At 46.7% G+C, this 18,254-nt stretch overlaps 7 protein-coding genes across 7 annotated transcripts; 4 read left to right on the top strand and 3 right to left on the bottom strand.

Moving 5' to 3' along the window:
* Nucleotides 1-582: 582 nt before the first annotated feature.
* N7509_014120 (FAD-dependent oxidoreductase) lies at nucleotides 583-1,995 on the top strand (the record flags this gene model as incomplete). The annotated part of the gene is made up of 5 exons (XM_056638757.1): nucleotides 583-945; nucleotides 1,003-1,285; nucleotides 1,338-1,637; nucleotides 1,690-1,765; nucleotides 1,824-1,995. 5 exons carry the CDS (start codon nucleotides 583-585, stop codon nucleotides 1,993-1,995), a joined length of 1,194 nt encoding a protein of 397 aa, XP_056480746.1.
* Nucleotides 1,996-2,622: 627 nt separating this feature from the next.
* On the bottom strand, nucleotides 2,623-4,188 carry N7509_014121 (uncharacterized protein; the record flags this gene model as incomplete). Its single annotated transcript, XM_056638758.1, has 3 exons — nucleotides 2,623-3,162; nucleotides 3,238-3,871; nucleotides 4,010-4,188. The coding sequence occupies 3 exons, from the start codon at nucleotides 4,186-4,188 to the stop codon at nucleotides 2,623-2,625; spliced, it is 1,353 nt and encodes a 450-aa protein (XP_056480747.1).
* Nucleotides 4,189-5,426: 1,238 nt separating this feature from the next.
* Nucleotides 5,427-5,845, bottom strand: N7509_014122 (uncharacterized protein; the record flags this gene model as incomplete). The annotated part of the gene is made up of 2 exons (XM_056638759.1): nucleotides 5,427-5,498; nucleotides 5,522-5,845. The coding sequence occupies 2 exons, from the start codon at nucleotides 5,843-5,845 to the stop codon at nucleotides 5,427-5,429; spliced, it is 396 nt and encodes a 131-aa protein (XP_056480748.1).
* Nucleotides 5,846-5,967: 122 nt separating this feature from the next.
* Nucleotides 5,968-6,430, top strand: N7509_014123 (uncharacterized protein; the record flags this gene model as incomplete). Its single annotated transcript, XM_056638760.1, has 2 exons — nucleotides 5,968-6,013; nucleotides 6,078-6,430. 2 exons carry the CDS (start codon nucleotides 5,968-5,970, stop codon nucleotides 6,428-6,430), a joined length of 399 nt encoding a protein of 132 aa, XP_056480749.1.
* Nucleotides 6,431-8,015: 1,585 nt separating this feature from the next.
* Nucleotides 8,016-8,727, top strand: N7509_014124 (uncharacterized protein; the record flags this gene model as incomplete). Its single annotated transcript, XM_056638761.1, has 3 exons — nucleotides 8,016-8,260; nucleotides 8,305-8,551; nucleotides 8,599-8,727. 3 exons carry the CDS (start codon nucleotides 8,016-8,018, stop codon nucleotides 8,725-8,727), a joined length of 621 nt encoding a protein of 206 aa, XP_056480750.1.
* Nucleotides 8,728-11,305: 2,578 nt separating this feature from the next.
* Nucleotides 11,306-15,406, bottom strand: N7509_014125 (uncharacterized protein; the record flags this gene model as incomplete). Its single annotated transcript, XM_056638762.1, has 2 exons — nucleotides 11,306-12,504; nucleotides 12,787-15,406. The coding sequence occupies 2 exons, from the start codon at nucleotides 15,404-15,406 to the stop codon at nucleotides 11,306-11,308; spliced, it is 3,819 nt and encodes a 1,272-aa protein (XP_056480751.1).
* Nucleotides 15,407-17,586: 2,180 nt separating this feature from the next.
* On the top strand, nucleotides 17,587-18,109 carry N7509_014126 (uncharacterized protein; the record flags this gene model as incomplete). Its single annotated transcript, XM_056638763.1, has 2 exons — nucleotides 17,587-17,612; nucleotides 17,668-18,109. 2 exons carry the CDS (start codon nucleotides 17,587-17,589, stop codon nucleotides 18,107-18,109), a joined length of 468 nt encoding a protein of 155 aa, XP_056480752.1.
* Nucleotides 18,110-18,254: the final 145 nt, after the last annotated feature.

Genomic DNA, 18,254 nt, shown 5'->3' on the forward strand with positions numbered 1-18,254 from the left:
TTGCCTAGACATTTGATCCACTTGAGCAAAGCTACTGCACGCCCAGGGGAGACTGTTCCTTCCGGTGGGGGACTTGTAGCCAGTCTCTCTTCAACGACAAGGATTAAGTTGACGCCGCGCCGCTGATCGTGGGTCGGCGATGGGCGCTCGGCGGAGTCCGGTTGTTAGATCCTTCAACCAGATGTTAAATACCCTATCGGGTGAATGAATTAGGAAAATGGAAACGGATGGGGAATCCCATGCGAAAGCCTTGTGTCGGAGGAACTTTTGTCTGGCACTTCAAGATAATCTGCTCCGTAGAGATGCGTTAGACGCTTCGGAATTCCACATCGGGCCGCGTAGGCGCAGCTAGACTTCCCCGAATGCATTGCATTGCATGATTCTTTCATAAAATACAAAGTAATATTATTCGTATTGCATGGTAATGGTACTGGATTAGGTGCTGACGGCGTCTTGCCTCGGGACACGATTCACGATGTTTCAGCGTTCCATCGAGCAGCCCCCCTTGATTGCATTCCTTGTAGAGCTACTCCGTTCTCCGCACTTTGTGCACGTACACCTGCAGTACAACAGCTGGACACAATGACGATCCTCATCGTCGGCGCGGGCATTTCGGGCCTCATCCTCGCCCAACATCTTCAGAGCAAACAAATCCCATTTGAGATTTTCGACCGCGACTCTGCCCTTGATGCCCGCAATGGTGGCTGGGGGTTGACCCTGCATTGGTCGCTCCCTGCGCTGCGCTCTCTACTGCCTGACGAACTGGTGCAACGATTCCCGGAAACATTCGTGAACAAAGATGCAGCCGCCCGTGGTGATGTTGGACGATTCCAGTTTTTTGATCTCAAGTCGGGTGAGGCGTTGTACAGCGTCGATGCGGAGGAGCGTATTAGGGTCAATCGGGGACGGTTGCGAGAATTGTTGACAACGGGGCTCGATGTGAAGGTACTTTAAAATCGGACTGGGACTACGGGGATAAATCAGAGAGGCTGATCAGCGCAGTGGAGCAAAACGCTTGAATCGATTGAATCGACAACAGACGGGGTGACCGCGCGATTCGATGATGGCACTGAATACAATGGCCAGGTTTTGATCGCTTGCGATGGTGCTCGGTCGCGTACGCGACAAATTCTTTATCCTGATGCTGCAATGAATCCGCTACCGGTCCAGCTACTTGGTGCATCCGCACTGTACACTGCGGAGGAGATGAACGGCGTCCAAAAGATCGACCCATATATTTTCCAGGGCTCTCATCCTGATACAGACGTCTTTCTTTTCTTCAGCTGTATGTTCCCACACTTTATTTTGTGGAATTTTCTAACCTTATCAATGAACAGTCCTGGATACACCGAGTAACTTCGATGAGAGCAGTCGGGATCGATATCACGTCCAGATTATTATGTCTTGGGCTGACACTAAGGGGATAAATGTTCCGTCTCAGAATTCCGATCGTATCGCATTGATGAAGAAGTTATCGGATAATTGGTCCGAGCCATTTAGATCGCTCGTGCAGAAACTGCCTGTCGATACAGAGGCGCGATCCATTCGCATTGAGGATTGGATGTTCCAACTCGGTCGGAAACATGCGCACCCTCGTGTCGCACTGGTGGGGGATTCCGCGCACACTATGACGATGTGTATGTTTGTCGTAAGCCTTTGTTATATCTTCGCTTTACTAACTAAATGTAGTCCGGGGTGAAGGAGCCAATAACGCCATTGTTGATGTTTTGGACTTGGTTAAAAGGGTGGACCTGGAGAAACCAGAGTATGACAATCAAGAGAAAAGTTCCCGTCTTGTCTGCTCAAAGTGCTGACAATTCCAGATCCTTCAATTTGCCGACGCTTTCAGAGTCTTTGGCAGCCTACGAAAAGGATATATTTGCGCGTGTGGAATCCAGCTTTCTCAACTCCCGCCAAGCGTGTTTGGATGCGCATACGTTCTCTAAGATCAAGGGTAGCCCACTTGTGATGGCGCGGAATCTCAAAAAGGATTAATTGATGGTGTATGTGAATCCAGATAGAAATTCATAGAGTGGTTTTCCATGTCGAACTTGAAGAAATGCTATCCCTCACTATACCGAAGCATATAATAGCACAACCAGGGCAATTTTGAAATGTTATATGAAGGTTCTGCTCGCTCTTCTGAATTCACCCGGTATGAAAAGGTGCCTAATATTACTGGTACTATTAGTAATAATTCCTTCTAGGCGGAAAGCCGTCAACTTGAAGGTTTAAATGGAGTGGTACAGTGCAGAAATATACTTTACACGCCGGCTGGTGACACTATTAGGTTTTACCTGATCTGACTCTTGAGGTATCTATCTGGAATAGTATTCTTCCTATTCACGAAAAGCCCATTAAACTTGAACTAATACTGGTACTATGCCACAGCCTATTAATATATCTTCGCTATCACCTGGGCATCCGCCACCATCCATGAACAGCCACCACGCATCACCCCGATATTTTACTAACTTGAAACCTTCTCCTCAACTCGAGTTACCGACACACAAGTCTTCTCTAAACACATAGTCCTCAAGACAAGCAGATTCTGACTTTGAGTCTGCAGAAATCTGCAAAAAGTTAGTAAGACTTGCAAAAGTCGACAGAGCAAGGAAAGACTCACGCTTGATACCGTTGAACATTCAGCACCTCCCTCTCAACCAAAGCTTTCAAAGCCCATCGAATATCACAAACAAGGCTTTCGCACCGACTCCGACTGAATTCTTCCCGCACAACCGCGCGCATCATGTTCATACCTGCGTCAGCGGCCATTTTGTACGCAGGAACAATCCACCCACGTTCGCGTAGCTTCGCAGATACGGCAAACTCATCGAATAAAACTCCTTGCTCGGGGCCAAGTCGAAATGCCACTACCGGGAGGCCGTCACCACTCCCTTCGCTCATTATGATGAATCCCAGAGCAGAGAGTTGGCTGCTGAGGTAGTCTGCTGTGTCGGTGAGATTGGTCATGATGGCGGTGTACCCTCTCTTTCCGAGACGGATCATTTGGTAATATTGTGCGATGATGTGTGATGCCGGTTTAGAGAAGTTCAAGGTAAAATTCAGCTGGTCAGAGCCTAGGTAGTGGATGTTGAAGATTAGGTCATCGGGAAGGTAGGAGGATGAGCGCCAGAGAGCCCAGCCTATCCCGGGATATACCTGGATACTATTAGATATAATGGAAACGGGAAGGGAGTTGCATCAGAGGCTGATGTTTATTGGAATTTGGCTTACGAGTCCGTACTTGTGGCCGGAGACGTTTATCGAAACCACATTCGACAATGCAAAGTCCCACTCGAGACTTGGATTTACGAATGGAGCGACGAATCCACCACTAGCTGCATCGACGTGAATAGGCGTATCAAGACCCCTCTGTACAAGGAGGTTGTTTATACCCTTGACATCCTCGTATTGACCCGTGTATGTCGTTCCCAGAATGGCGCAGATTCCGATCGTGTTTCCGTCAACGAGATCCACTGCTTGAACCGGATCGATAACATAGCGCGTTGACGTACAGGGAACAAGCTTCTCTTCGATCTCAAAGTACCGTGCTGCTTTTTCCCAACATACCTGTACACCACTGCTCATGATCAGGTTTGGAGATGATGTATCTTGCCCGGCGGCCTCTCGAGCATTCTGCCAGCGCTTCTTCATAGCCAGGACAGCTAGCATTATCGCTTCCGACGATCCAATACAGGCAGTACCTATGGCCGTGGTCTCATTGTTTTCTGTCGGAGCGTGGAAGAGATTGGCTAGGATGTTGATGCAGCGATGTTCGGTCTCGACGGATTTGGGGTATTCTTCTTGGTCGACAACATTCTTGTTGGAGGATTCTGCGATTAGTTTTTCCGCTTCTTCCTCCTGTCCGCTGTTAGGAAAGTGGTCGATGAAAAGGTGAAAGTAATCGTAATGTTCGTACCATGTAAGTTGTTACAAAACTGGCGAGACTTTATTTGTTTGTTAGCCTTTTCGTTAATCATTGGAAATGGTGTATGATGTTGCATACTTTAACATGGGGTGTCCGTCAAGGATCAAGTCATCTTTGATCATACGATAGGCAACATCCTTGGGCATTTCCTCCTCCGGGAAATATTGTGACGGCATATGTTGTGATGCAAATCGCGATCCATAGACGTTGGACGTCCTGGACGATACGCGAAAATGTTTGGAGAGTTGTCCAGCCATGATGAGCCTGAGAATCAATTGTAAATTGTGATATTACTACAAAACTCAGGAAACCGATTAAGTTCTCCTATTTATGCTATCTAGTGATGCGTAATCTTACTAGAAAAATCACGCATATAAGCCCTGACAACGTGATGAGGCATTTTGGGCCAAAAAGGAGAATGGGGCTCAGACGCGACCAAAAGCAAGGTCTCCCAACCCTCCGAATATATCCGTCGCGATTATTTCTCTTGCACGTTCCTCAAAGATCCTCAGTTTATTTGTATTTGGGGTTACTATTGCCATTTAAGTCCACTCTAACTCGGTAGTTGCTTTGTACCATGTTTTTCCAATCCGATCGAACCTTTTTTAGCCAAGCCTTCTAGAACGATTAACGTTACCCCTGTTTCGATCCCGTTTTACCTCAGCACCTTTGCCACCACCCCTTGTTTCGTTGATTGAGACACATCACACATTCTGTCGCGCCATTTTCATCGTGTGCTGACGGATAAGCCGCGACAATGCAATGTCGGTCATTGTTACCAATCCCGCGCAAGAATGCGCTTTCAGGTGTTGATTCGTGAAATACGGCGGATATCTCGGTAGTCTAAAAAAATAGTACCAGGGGCTTTCCGATATGCCGACCGATTGTTTCATTCGAATATAACCTACTGGCTTACGTAATTAAACACTTCCGCACGGTTAAAGAGCGAAGTATCTGCGAGTGAGCAAAAAATTAGGAAAGCCGTCTCTCATCTTTGCGATATGGAAGGGAATTACAGTAAAGTCAAAGAATAAAAAGAAAAGACCAACGATCTGACATCCCTCTCCTTATTTTTCCCGATTTGATGGAAATGGGTTTGGATCCATATCATCTGGCAACCAAAGAACTTGACCTTGAAACCCGGGCAAATTCCTCCATTTTCTTTGTTTCAAGCGCCTTCCAGTATTTATTTCCCTCACGACTTGCAGCATAGCAGCGTCATCTTTCAGCTTACTTGTAAGCTACTTAGCATCCAAGACCCTAGTAATTAAATCTTTCTTGCGTCTCTAGGAATTGCGAACCATCCCTTTCCCCTCTGCCTATGCCCACCCGAGGCTTGTCACTCGTCCATGACCCGAAAACAAAAAAAATATCAATCTGAAAGGACTCATGGAGACATACGACCCCAAAAAAGACGATACACGGGAATTTCCCCTTAAATTCGAGTTTATTATCCATAGTGGATGTGCTGGATTGAGGTAACTTTGAGCATTTCTCAGGTATCAACGACATAGCCATTCCACCCGACTTCTTCTCTCCGTTGATAAACTGTCCCGAGAATCCGGTCCTACTGGCCTGTCATACAAATACCCTATTGCTTCGGTCGGCTTTGCCAAGTTTCCAATGGTCGTAAACCTCCCAGGGCTCATCGTACACGAGAGCCGTTGCATTGTCCACGAAAGGGCGAACGGGACAGTTAGAAGAGAATTCACGACCGGGGATGGACCGGAAATACCTGTCCAGAACCTTGGAATTTGGTCCATGTTGGAATGGTCCTAGTTCAGAAATATCTTTTCTCTGCCAGACACTCCGCTCGGCTTGTGCCCAGCCGATCCGTCTGCCTTGCAGACCACCAACAAGCGTTCCCCTTCTTTCACTAGCCAAGTCATACTCGGGTACATGTACCCGGTCCATAGCTTGAAGACAATCGACGCGACCCGGTTGTAAAAATATGCAGCCTCGCGCTAATCTCTTGACATCCTTGTCTGACTTGTACTTCAACCTCCTTCTGCAGAATTAATCATAAGTTCATCGACATGGAAAAGGAATCTTCATTACCGACCAAGATGTTACGGTCCTTGGGTGAGCGCTCCTAGTTTTTTTTTTTTCTCTTCAAGCTGGAAAAGAATTAATCATCTCAACCCAGGCCATGTGGAGAGATACTCTGCAACCCGCATCGATTTGGGAATATATCTCAATGTCACTCTAACAGCCCGCTACAACTGTTCCGACAAGCTTGCCGTGAAACCTGCACTATTCTATGCACTGGCAGCCCTCATAGCGAAACATCCAATCCTCTCAGCGATCCCATGGGCTATGAATACAAAAGAGCCTTACTTCATACGTCTGACGAAGATAGATTTGAAACAGGCTGTTAGGTTTGTCGAGGATGAATTCCGTACAGAAAATACAGATTGGAGAGAGTTCGTGGACAAGGTTCTTGAGAAGGAACACAATACTACTTTCGAGAGTCGAAATGATGCAGATCTTCCATTTTAGAGATTATGTGTTATAACTACCCGGAATATTTCGGATGCTTTTAGCTTGATCTTTGTGTTTCATCACTCACTCATGGACACCCAGAGTGCTGATTCATTCCACCAGGAACTGGAACAATATATGGGGCAATACTATTACTCGGGCCAAAACCTTCCAGTGAATATCGTTCCTTGTCCACATACAACGCTGCTTCCCTCTCTGGAAGAAATGTGTAATTTGCCTATCTCTGATACCTTTCATCTATCCCAAAGCACTTACCACGAGCCAAGCCCAGAAGCCTGGACCGGCGCACCTCAATCCTTACCCGTGAAGACTCGATTCAGCTCGATATCGTTTGCCGAAAGAGAGACGCGAGATTTAAGAAAGTTCAGCGAAAAGCATCAGAGCTCGGTAACAGCAACACTTCAACCCTTACTGGCACATAGCATATTGAGCTCTCTTCCATCTCAATATAAAATGCTCCAAGGTGACTGCGCGGTCTCTCTGTGAAGGTTTCTTCCACAGCCGATTGAAGTGACCAGCTTGGGATGCTATGTCGGCTCACTATCGGTCACCTATCCCAAAAAGTCTTCATTCGACTGGAGCGATGCGCGTCGGACGAAGAGAGCGAGCAGTGAGACTCTTGCAAGGAAGGGAAGAGACATGCCTGTTGGTTACTTGGCCTTCATTCCAGACATGCATTCCTGGATGCAAAACAAACTCACCAAGAAAAGAGCAGCAGCCTTTGATCTTTCCAATATTGGAACTGCCTTAACCAGGAAACCTGGTAGAGGGCACTCGCAATTTAAGATTGAGAGCATGCTTTTCAGTCAGAGCTCGAGTGCATGCAGTGCGGCAATCAAGATAAGTGTAGGCACAGGACCCGACGGGAGACTCGTGTTTGGATTTAGCTGGCAGGAAGGCATTGTTGATGATGCTATAATTTAAAATGTTCGAAGGGAGTTGGAATATGCGGTGACGCCTTTGCGAGAACCTCTTGGCTGTGCGAATTGAACTATTTGAATACATCTGCCACTTTTTCATTTATCTTTCGTGTAGAAGTTTGTAGCTCCTTTTTAGACAACATCAAACTTTTACTATCTGACTTTACATGATCAAGTCGGAGCTGTTTCGTATTCCATTGAAGTATTACCGAATTACGTGTTAAAGAATCGTGTTTTTTTAGAATCAGTGGCAACTTGAAAGTATTCCGTAGGCGCAGCGGAAAGAACGGAAGCGTCTCCAAAGACTTATTTGGGGGTTCAGTTTCCGGCAAAGAATCAAGATATGATATTTTGCTATCAATGACTAATTTTGTGACCGATTGTTGGGTAAAACTGAGTTGTGGATATGCCTTCTGCGACATTTTCTCCGTAATTCCCCCGCACATCGAGTGCCGAGCCGGCCCCAACAGGCGTGGCTCTCGGGTGAATGTACCCGGATACCCAGTTCTTCTACCTGGTGGCAACCTAGAATAGATTTAAAAGGGTTCTTTAAATCGCTTGCCTGCTCACACTAAAATCACCATATATCTTGTGTTCTTACCCCTCACTTTCCGATAATATACAAAGCCATTATTTTTTTCTCCCTACAAAGCAATCTCATCATGTCGAAGCTTTCCGACTATCGCTTGCTTTCGTTCGATGTTTACGGGACGCTCGTAGACTGGGAAGGGGGCATTTTTCATGCATTGCAGCCAACTCTAGCCAAGAATAATGCTCAATTTTCACGACAACATCTGCTGGCTCTTTATCATGAGCTTGAGCGAGAGCAGCAGAACAAGACTCCCGACATGCCCTACCACGAGCTTTTGACCACTGTCCACCCGGAACTTTGCCAGCGCTTGGGAGTGTCGCTGCCCACTCAGACTGAGAGCAATACTTTTGGTGAATCAGTTGGACACTGGCCCGCATTCCCGACACCGTTGAAGCTCTGAAGCGTTTATCGAAGAAATACAAGCTAGTCGTCCTGTCTAATGTCGATCGTGCTTCCTTTGCCAAGACCAACGCCGGAAGTCTTCAGGATTTCCATTTTGACCTGATAATCACCGCCCAAGATGTGGGGTCCTACAAACCCGATCTGCGAAACTTCCAGACTATGTTAGACGCTGCCGATTCGGCCTTTGGAATTCAGCCCTCCGAGGTTCTTCAAACTGCCCAAAGCCAATTCCATGATCACCACCCGCCAAGAAGATGGGAATCAAGTCTGTTTGGATTGAGCGCCCTGGGGCTACAATGGGAAACCTGCCGGAGAATATTTTTGACTGGCGTTTTGATACATTGGGAGATATGGCTGATGCGTTGGACGCAGGAAGGTAGATATTTAGACTGCACATCCAAATTGCATTAAATACACCCTTGAAAATGAGTCAATTTTTCAATCCCAATATGAACTAAACAGAGTCTGAGGAATCAAGCTGTTGATATTACTTTGTGCAAAATCTGTAAACTGCTCCCGCTGTAAATAATAACAAAAATGGTTAACCCTCGACCCTACACGACCCGGAAATTTCTGACATCGAAGTCTCGCCGTAGTAAAGGCTCAAACAACTCAAGCGTTGCATCGTTCTAGAAGGACCCATGTAAGATGGCAATGGGATGTACAGTTCTAGGACAATGTTTCCGTGTTCGCTAGTGCCCACTAGCGCGTTTTCAATGTATTTTGACGCTAAAAGTCGCGATCGCGGTCGCGTCTCCCCATCACAACAATTTTTAACCAAATTCAACCATGGTTCCACGTACGCCATTGAGGTCTACTAGTACCAATAGGGGATATAGCCATGAAATATCTCCATATTTCAGAGGTCAGATATTTAGTTTATCAAAGATTGGCACGGCACAGGCTAGAATTGCCCATCTATTGAATGTTTCAACATCAGCTGTTCAGTATACCTACAACAAGAAGCTACACGAATTAAAACTAATACACTGTTACGACCTGACCGACCACCTATATTTCAGAAAATGATAGAGTTTCTATTTTCGACATCATTCAGCGTGATCCCTTTGTTGGTTATGATAATACTCACGCTCGAAGTGGATTCAATGTTTGCAACAAAACTTCTTCATCGAATGCTGTCGAAAATAAAAACTCTATGGATTTCTGATAATGTAGGTGGTCGGCCAGATCGTGACAGTGTATTAGTTTCAATTCGTGTAGCTTCTTGTTGTAGGGTATACTAAACGGTTGATGTTGAATAACCAGAACTCCGATCTCCCGGATACATTACACTCGGCACGATATCGCAAAACTACTGGAAAATCCAGTCGATATTCACGAATTTTCGGCGGGGCTCACCCTATTCGGATCGAGATGGCACTTGCAGAATACTTCATGAGTCTACTGGTATTACTCTCCAGTACATACGACCATAGGGTGTGGAGAACAGGGCTTCCCGTCCGCTCAGCCGTACTTAAGCCACACGCCGGCAGGTTAGTAGTATGGTGGGTGACCACATGCGAATCCCTGCTGTTGTATGTTTTTGTTTTGTTGGGTTTTTTTTGCCGCCCTACCACTTCAGTCCCTTCAGCCCCGCACCTGAAGGCCCTGAACAGATGAGGTGGCCACTCGGCTAAACCTGCCATGCTTTTTTATCACGACATTTATCCCCTTTCATGTGACCTTGCTCCGGTCTACTGCCCGGTCGATGCGATCTGGAGTAATATATCTACAGAGGAGAGAGTATCTACGAGTATGGCTCTGATACTATCAGAACCGATATAATGATGGTAATGCACTGGAGTCTTTGACATTCTTGGAAGTGTCCATGTTGTGAAGCCAGTCTTATCTGCAGCCTGCTCGTACTCGGAAGTTGGCCGTCAGCTGAGCTGGCGGACAGCCGAGCCGCAATCATTCCAAGGGTACTATGTACAGAGCAGAATGGATTTGAGAAGCTTAATGGGAAGGTCCTGCCCAGAGGGATTGTTGGCAATTGTACAAAACCAAAGAAGATACCCAAACAAGGCGAACTTTATGAAAAGGGAGTTGCCACCGCTGAGCTTTCTCACCGCTACCATGGGGTAGCAGTAGATCTATCAGATTTTGATCAAACAAGATGTAATCAATGAGAAAGTATGTGATATTCGGGCATTTCACGGGACTGGAAAGAGTGAAAAGAAGAATTAGGAGAAATGCATATATGGACAACTATCTATATGCTAACTATCACCTAAGGAGGCAACCTCCGGTGTAAACCACACTAGTTCTCCTACCTAATTGTACCAACTAGTGTAGTAGGGATTCCTGGTCTCAACATCGGTATCTCGGAGTTGTGTGATTAGGGCCTTAGCAACAAGGCCGCTGCTTAGTTTCGAAGAAGATAAATAGTTTCGTTCGATAGCATCAATAACAACAACTATGTTCCCCCTTATGAAAATGTCCTCCTGAGGCTGATGAGGTAGCGGTATCGGTATACCGCTCATGAAAGGTTTTATTGCTTGTTCGATCATCTCTCTATAGCGTCACGCTTTGCCTATCTCGTTCCTGCACTCTGCGAGTGGGGTGGTTTTGTCTCTTCGTGATCGACCCGTCTGCTTGACAGACTGCCAGCGAGCATTCCCATCTTATACTAGATAGTTAGTAGTTACATCTGGGAAGCTAGGTAAATTCCTGCACTACTAGTATGCGATACGCATTGTATAGACTCGCTTGGCCAGTATCGGTCGGCCTTTCTAAAACGTTTGGCTATGTAGAAGGATCTTGTAATTTGTTATTGATCAATAGTATTAAATTGTATATTTAACTTTGAATCAAAGTGCTGTATCCTTCACGATGCTCCAGAAGGTGAGATTCTGGGACCAGAAGCCACGAGCATCGCAGCTGTGATATGAACTATGTACTCCGTTGCGCACATCGACGAGATAATCTGCACCGGGGTCTCTTTTGTGGCCTATGGGATCAAGCATCGGTAACCTGAGCTTCATAGGCGGTAAAAGGATCAGGATCCGAACCCCCGTGGGCCAGCAGGCCCGCGATACTGTCGTGTTCCTTCCACCAATGAATTCCATTATAGTCACCTGTGTCGCACAATGTATCTGGGCCACCAAGGTCTCTTATGGCGTCTTCGACACATGGGTTTGAACCCTTCCACCCTCCATCTGGGGTATTGAATGAAAACGAGGGACCGTATCCGTCGACAAATTCTTTCCACTGGAAATTAGTGACAGCGCAACCTTTCGAATTAATTTTGTCGTGAAAGGCGGAGGCCAGACTTGGGAAATCTTTTTCGTCAGAAGTCCAATCAAAAACATCCCAAATGATGTAGATAAAAAAGGCTCCGCCATTGACATATTTGCAAACCCCGTCTGGTGCATGTGTGCTGATGATTGTCGGCTGGGCGGCGATGGTTGCCGTTGTGCCCTCGATGGTCTTCGCGGGGGTGAGCTCAACGGCCGAATTTGCGAGAGTAGAGCTCATAGGTGGTTCATAAGCCTCCGTAGGCTCTCCAATGCCCACTGTTATCGTACCTGGACCGAGTCCAAAGCCGCCACCATCGTGAGTGGTGATCACCACTGCCTCGTTATACATGGAGCTTCGCCCCATAGGGTCGACCTCGGTATAGTCGGTAATAGTCTTCGTGGGCGCTATGGTAGCGGTTGAGAAAGAAATGCTACTAATTGCTTGGCAGTTACCTTCCAGGACTGTGGTCGTTCCCTGGATATGTGGGAGTGGTGCCCACTGAACAATGTCATCCTTTTCACATTTGCAATAACCGCGTTCGTGATCGTCGGAAGGACCAGGATTGTTGCAAATCTGAGGGTCAGCAGGCCCGTCAGGCTTATGGATCAGACCGGAGGTCGGGAAAGTCCTCAAGTCAGTACACTTGGGGCCTCTGGTCGGAGTCGAATACAAGCTCACAACCGGGTCATCGTCAGGACCTCCCGAGCAGACGCAGAGGGTCTGTGTTGTATGTGCTCCAGCATACTCCTCTGTATCACAGGAAGCAGAGGCAGTTGTACTGCTGGTGCTCATTTTAGGAGCAGAGGTCACAGCTGCCGTTGATTGCACATGGAGGAAGCTGGTCATGGGGAACGTCTTGATATCACTGCAGGCTTTGTCGGTGGGTTTCATGATCCTGTGGGACAAAGAGTGCTTCGCTGTTGTGGACTGGCAATCACATATCGAAGAACTGCTTTCAACAATTTCCAGACTACACATGGCAGTGCTTGAAGTTGTGCTTGACGTTGTGCTTGAAGTTGTACTTGAAGTTAAGCCCGAAGTTGTTTTTGTTGTTGAGCCTGAGCGACCACTCGTCGTCGCGGTATCGGTTGCTTTGGCACCTGATACGGATAAAAAGCCCGATGTTTCCTCAGAAATTTCCGATGGTTCGGAGGAATAAGCTTTTCTGTTGCATGAAGGCACTCCTCTCTTGCGCTTACCATCATCGCCAGAGGAGCTTTCATCAGATGGGGAGTTCATGACCTGATCCTGATCTCCTGGCGCAGGATTGAACTCAGTCATTAACATAGCTGGCCATTCAGCCTCCAAGATGGGTTCAAAGACATTATCTCCGAGATACGCCTTGGCTCCAGCGTACTGAATTTCGCACTCGTCATTATCTTCCTCTTTCCTGAAGTTGTTGTCATACTGAACGAGGACTTTGCCCCAGCAAAAGTTATTATCCGCGTCTATCACCATTTCCGCACCCCCATTCGCCATATCGGCCGTTCCAGCATTGGTATATGAGCGGATCCTCACGCCGTCCGCCAGGCTGCCCCCGATCAAGTCACGAATTTTGTCGGCAATTTGACCGACCTGATCAGGATATTTCAGCGAGGCAGCTGGTAGTTGATGCTGTCCATTACGGGCTCGCCTGACGTTCTCCTGTTGTCTTGCTTCTTCGGGCCATACTGGAGGACCATAACCCTCAAGAGGATCAACATCAGAAGGCGTGACAATTATGGCTTGTGTCTGGGCATCGCTCTTCGTGAAAATCTCATTCTTAATTCCATTGATAGGTATGTTTCCCCACATACCCATCACAAGACCCTTTTCTAGGCGGTTGAGCACATCTTTTTGAAAGCGACTACTGACACCTTGTGGAGATATATAGTTACCAAATATATCGTATGACGCAGGCTCCACGAAGGATGGTGCTTCCCAGAAGTGTGACATATACAAGCCGTACTTTGACATCAAAATGACCGATGTACACCCATAAAGATCGAGTAGCGCGTAGTCCTTGGGTTGATCTTCGAATTTTATCATCAGTGCTGTTGAAATAGTATTCCCGTCGCCCTGAGGAAGCTTGAAAGAATCCTTTGTCAAGTCTTGGAACCACTTTACCCAGCTACTGTGTAACGGCTCGGTGAATACTCGCTTCATGAAAGTCGAGTTCCTTACATTGTTTGTTGGCAACCCGAATTGCCGCTTGATCAGAGTCGAATTCCAATCAAGGAGCCCTGGATAATTTGACTCAATTAAGGCTCTCTTAGACTCTGAAGATCCTGTTTTCGCGCCCCTCAGTCCAGCAGGAAGCACGTTGTTATTCGAGCATGCGGAACATTTCGGAGAACAGTATTCAAGAGTCTTAGAGGGACTGCTTGTTGAGCTTGAAGTTTCTGGGCTTGTATATGATGTTTCTGAAGAAGTCTCTGAGGATGTCTCTGAGGATGTCTCTGAGGATGTTTCCGAAGAGGAACTTGTGTCAGATGGGGATGTTGATGGGTCGGAATCAGGGTTGTTGTTTGCTTCTTTCGGAATAATATCGTGAAGTGAGTCCAAATCTGGTCTCAGATTATCTTTGAGTTGATTTTCAACATCTTTGACAAAGTCCTCCGGATGATCAGACTCAATAGACTTCGAAATTCTGTCTTCAATATTTTGAGCGCCGCATGTTATGCTCTTGACTGTATCAAAGAGAGATCCAAACAAACCTCGGCCCTTGATGTCACGGCGTTTCTTATTGCTGCAGCCCCCGCTGGAGGACCCACCTAGGCTTTTGCCAAGGTTAATTCCATTAGGTGTTGTCTTTTTAATTGCATTGAGTGCAGCAGTTGCTTCTGGGGCTTTAGGGTGCTTGACCCAAGAGTTGATGAGAGGCACAAGAGCTCCAACCTGTGTCGAGTAGGATTTGGCACTGCTGGAAGCTTCACTACCACTTGGATCTATAGTCCCGATCAAGACGTCGGTTGTGACTATCGAACCTGAGATGCTAGTTGTAATAATCGCGGCATCTTCGGTAAGCGTTGAGGACGGTACACTGTACGAGGTTATAGCACCTGCTATTGTCTCGGTTTTGAGCGAGCCACGTTCACTGGTAGTGAAGACTGAGGTGGACAGGCGAGTAGATACAACGGATCCAGAAGCAACAGAGGCTATATGATCCAAAGGCGATGATGGAGGCGTACCAATTGATTGCACAGCTATGTCAGAATCGCTCTGTGATCTATTGCCACTGGCAGAGGAACTGGACGACGTATTGGTGCCGGGTCCTTTGCTTTTGGAATTTCCTGGTGAAGTATTAGGACCTAGGCCCTTTGTAGACGTCTTTTCTGAAGTTCGGGAAGTAGAGACAATCGAATGAGACTGATCAGCGCCACTAGATGGTTGATAATTCTCAGAGGCGTTGGATGAAGACGTCTTAGGGACACTAGAAGTCTTCGAAGACACCGGCGGCTGGGATGAGGAAACCCTCAATGAATTTCTATTGATGGTCTTGGATGTCTTGGAGCTAGCTGGAGCATTGGAGGCAGCCGGAGCATATGGAGGCGTGTTGGCTGTAACAGTCGGCGAGGTATATACAACAGGCCCTGAGAGTGCAACGACCAATTTAGAGCTTCCCGATGTCACTGGGACCGATGACGAACAGGAAGACGGGACGGAGCATGACACTGGTAGAGTACAAGTCGCATGGGACACACAAGAGGAAAATGATTTATAGCATGTTGGCACCAGTGAACAAGGCGATGATGATTTATCTTGAGAGATTGCTGTTGCATCGGCCACGGCAATGCTCGCAAAAGCCGTGCCCAAGGCCAACAATGTCTTGAGTGACATGGTGGAAATATGAACTGTGAGGTTAGGAAAGAAGCACTATTGCGGGTTTCGCTATTATATAGTACGGGGTACAGCGGAAATTACTATGCGGAAAATATCTCAAGATTTTCAAGATATTTTAAGACCGCCCCTTTTGATGACGACCTTTCATGTCAAAGTCTACTGATAATTAACCTTCCTGTGAGGCTGAAATTGGGCTTTGGTCCACTGAAACAAAGTTCTTATTTGCCATTTGAGATCCTTCGGTTCAGTTTGATACGGCAGACCCACGCTGCAGAAACGAGGCCGGTGCTAATCCCACATTTTCTATTAATGTATGAAGCGAGAAAAATGACCGAGTAAAAGGAATGCAACGCCAGATGGGGCCGCTCGTCTACTTCGTACAGGGGCGATAGGATATGTACATACAGACAGTATGGCAGAGGCGGAATAACTTCACGTATACTCCATCTAATTGGCCCACTAAATGTTCAGGTCTTCCAGACGCATACTTGTGGTCCTTGCTCATGACCGGCATCCACAATTTCTCGCAACCAGGGCTCGGTCACTGTATGTCATATTAGGTATTGTATGGAAAGAAGAATGAAATCTGGTCAGTCTATCGGATCCCCAATAGTGTGTCCTTGGCACACGCCACTGTAATTTTAGCATTTTTAACAGTATTAAAAAACTCGTTATTCATACATTTATCACAGCAGCCAGGAAACTATCTAGCAATTTTCACACATATGTATATGCTTGACTTTCCCCCAATTCCTAATTGGGAGTAGTATAGTATCGCCTGATACTAGGATGTTATACGAGTATTGCTATGTCGCTATTTTGATAGCGCCTCCTTTCAGCCATCATATAGTAGTATAGCAGCAAAGTATCAAGGGTACTATCTCTACTGCTCACCATACAAATTTATATAACGAGCAGGAGAAAGTTGAACCATCAAAATATTTAAGTTTCATCTTCTTTCACCTGCGTACAATTTTTTTTTTAGCTAATTTATAGTAATTTATCCAGAGATACGGTATATAACTTATCAGAAAGCTATCCGATCAGCCTGAAAATTAAGCTATTCGCAACTCTACAGTCATATAGTGACGCTATATTGGCTACGAATTCCACCACCACACATCACCACCGTACTGAATCCTTTAAATCTACAACAAAAAAGAAAATAGACTCTGTTTCCTACCTCAGAGACTAGTGTCAGTAACCTCCATACCTACGACCGCGACCTCCAAGCTTACTTTCTATCTACTCTGAACATACCGACCTGCGACTGTATACGACATGGCGTATTCCACCACAACCATAACCGCCACACTATTTACACGTAATGGCCAAAAATAAGAACCTCAAAACGTCAGTGTGGTAACAATACATATCATCCCCAGTATTACATATACCGTACCATTCCGAATTAGGTATTGGGGGTGTTCGAATACTGATTAGGGGTATCCACCTACCATTGCTCCTATTGTAAACCAATCATTTCCAACCTTAGAACCAAGTTGGTTTGACCCTGCTCATCATCTGGACCCCTGGCCCCCTCCTGGCCCCCTCCTGGCCCCCTCCTGGCCCCCTCCTGGCCCCCTCCTGGCCCTCCTGGCCCACATGGCCCTCATGGCCCCCACCCCCCCGCGGCCCATAAAGTTGCCGCAGGCATACGGATCCAATTCCTCTGCCTTCTCGGGGTTACGTCAGCCTTCCCACCTGCTTATTTTTAAGATTAGATTTCGCATTTGCACTTTCTCTCCCCACCATTTTTCTTTCTCTCGCGCTCTCTCTGTTTTTTTCTTCCTATCCTTGCTTAATATGTTGAATGACTTAAGTCCCAAGCTCCAAAGGTTTGATGGAGACAATGACCGCGCCTATGAATTTTATGAGGAGTTTCTAGAAGCTTGTCGACAGGGGGATGTTGACCAAGTCCAGCAGCTCTTAACCCAACAAACTCACCGCGGCCAAGAATGGGTGTCCTCTGGCATTGAAAAAAATTCACGTCAGCAACAGAGGAAAAATGGTGGTTGGTTTGTGGTCTTGAGGAAGCTGCGAAAAATGATAATATCCTCATTATGGAATATTTGCATTTAGAAGGGGCATCTATTAGATACCATACAGTGGAAGCAGCCAAATCAAGGGGTGCTTGGGAATTTCTACTGAACCATGGCTTAGATGTGAATAACCCTATGCCTGAGGCAAAGGTGCCGCTTTTGTAAGTTCATACTTTGATTGTTCAAGTCTTTGCAGAACTAATTAGTTTTTTCTAGGCACGTCGTACGTTGTAATGATCCAGAACTCCTGCGTTGGTTCCTCTCGCTGGGCGCGGATCCTAATTACGGCCCAAACGAGAGTCGTTTGTTACTCGAAGAAGGTGCTATTCAACCATTTTCGCGGCCCGAAAACAACTCGGGGGCTGCATTGGAGCTGGCTGCTTGGGTTTGCGACATGGTAATTTTTGAGCTTTTACTTGAACACGGTGCTAAGCTAGAGAACAGCCTTGCGCTGCACCGAGCCATGATGAGGAGTTCTAATGACCGAATTGTCTTTGCGGAGCGCATTCTAAGCTATGGGGCTGATATAAACCGCGTTGGTTACCTTTCTCCGTACCCGGCAAGGTGGAACTGCTCTTGCGGTGGCGGCCAGGCTTGGTACGCTAGATCAGATACGCTGGTTACTGGAACATGGAGCGGACCATTATATCAGTACTAGTCATGGTAGAACAGCAGCAGACTATGCTTTCCTGGCCCGGCGCGCTGTATTGCCACAAGTCATAGAGTTATTCAACGAATTCAAAAGACCTCAGTAGTTGGGCATCGTGGGCTCAGGTGACTGGGTGAAGCAGAATTCTGCGACG

This window comes from Penicillium cosmopolitanum (assembly GCF_028827165.1).
Source record: "Penicillium cosmopolitanum strain IBT 29677 chromosome Unknown utg000013l:1.0-859999.0:1.0-860633.0, whole genome shotgun sequence".
Classification (NCBI taxonomy): Eukaryota; Fungi; Ascomycota; class Eurotiomycetes; order Eurotiales; family Aspergillaceae; genus Penicillium; species Penicillium cosmopolitanum.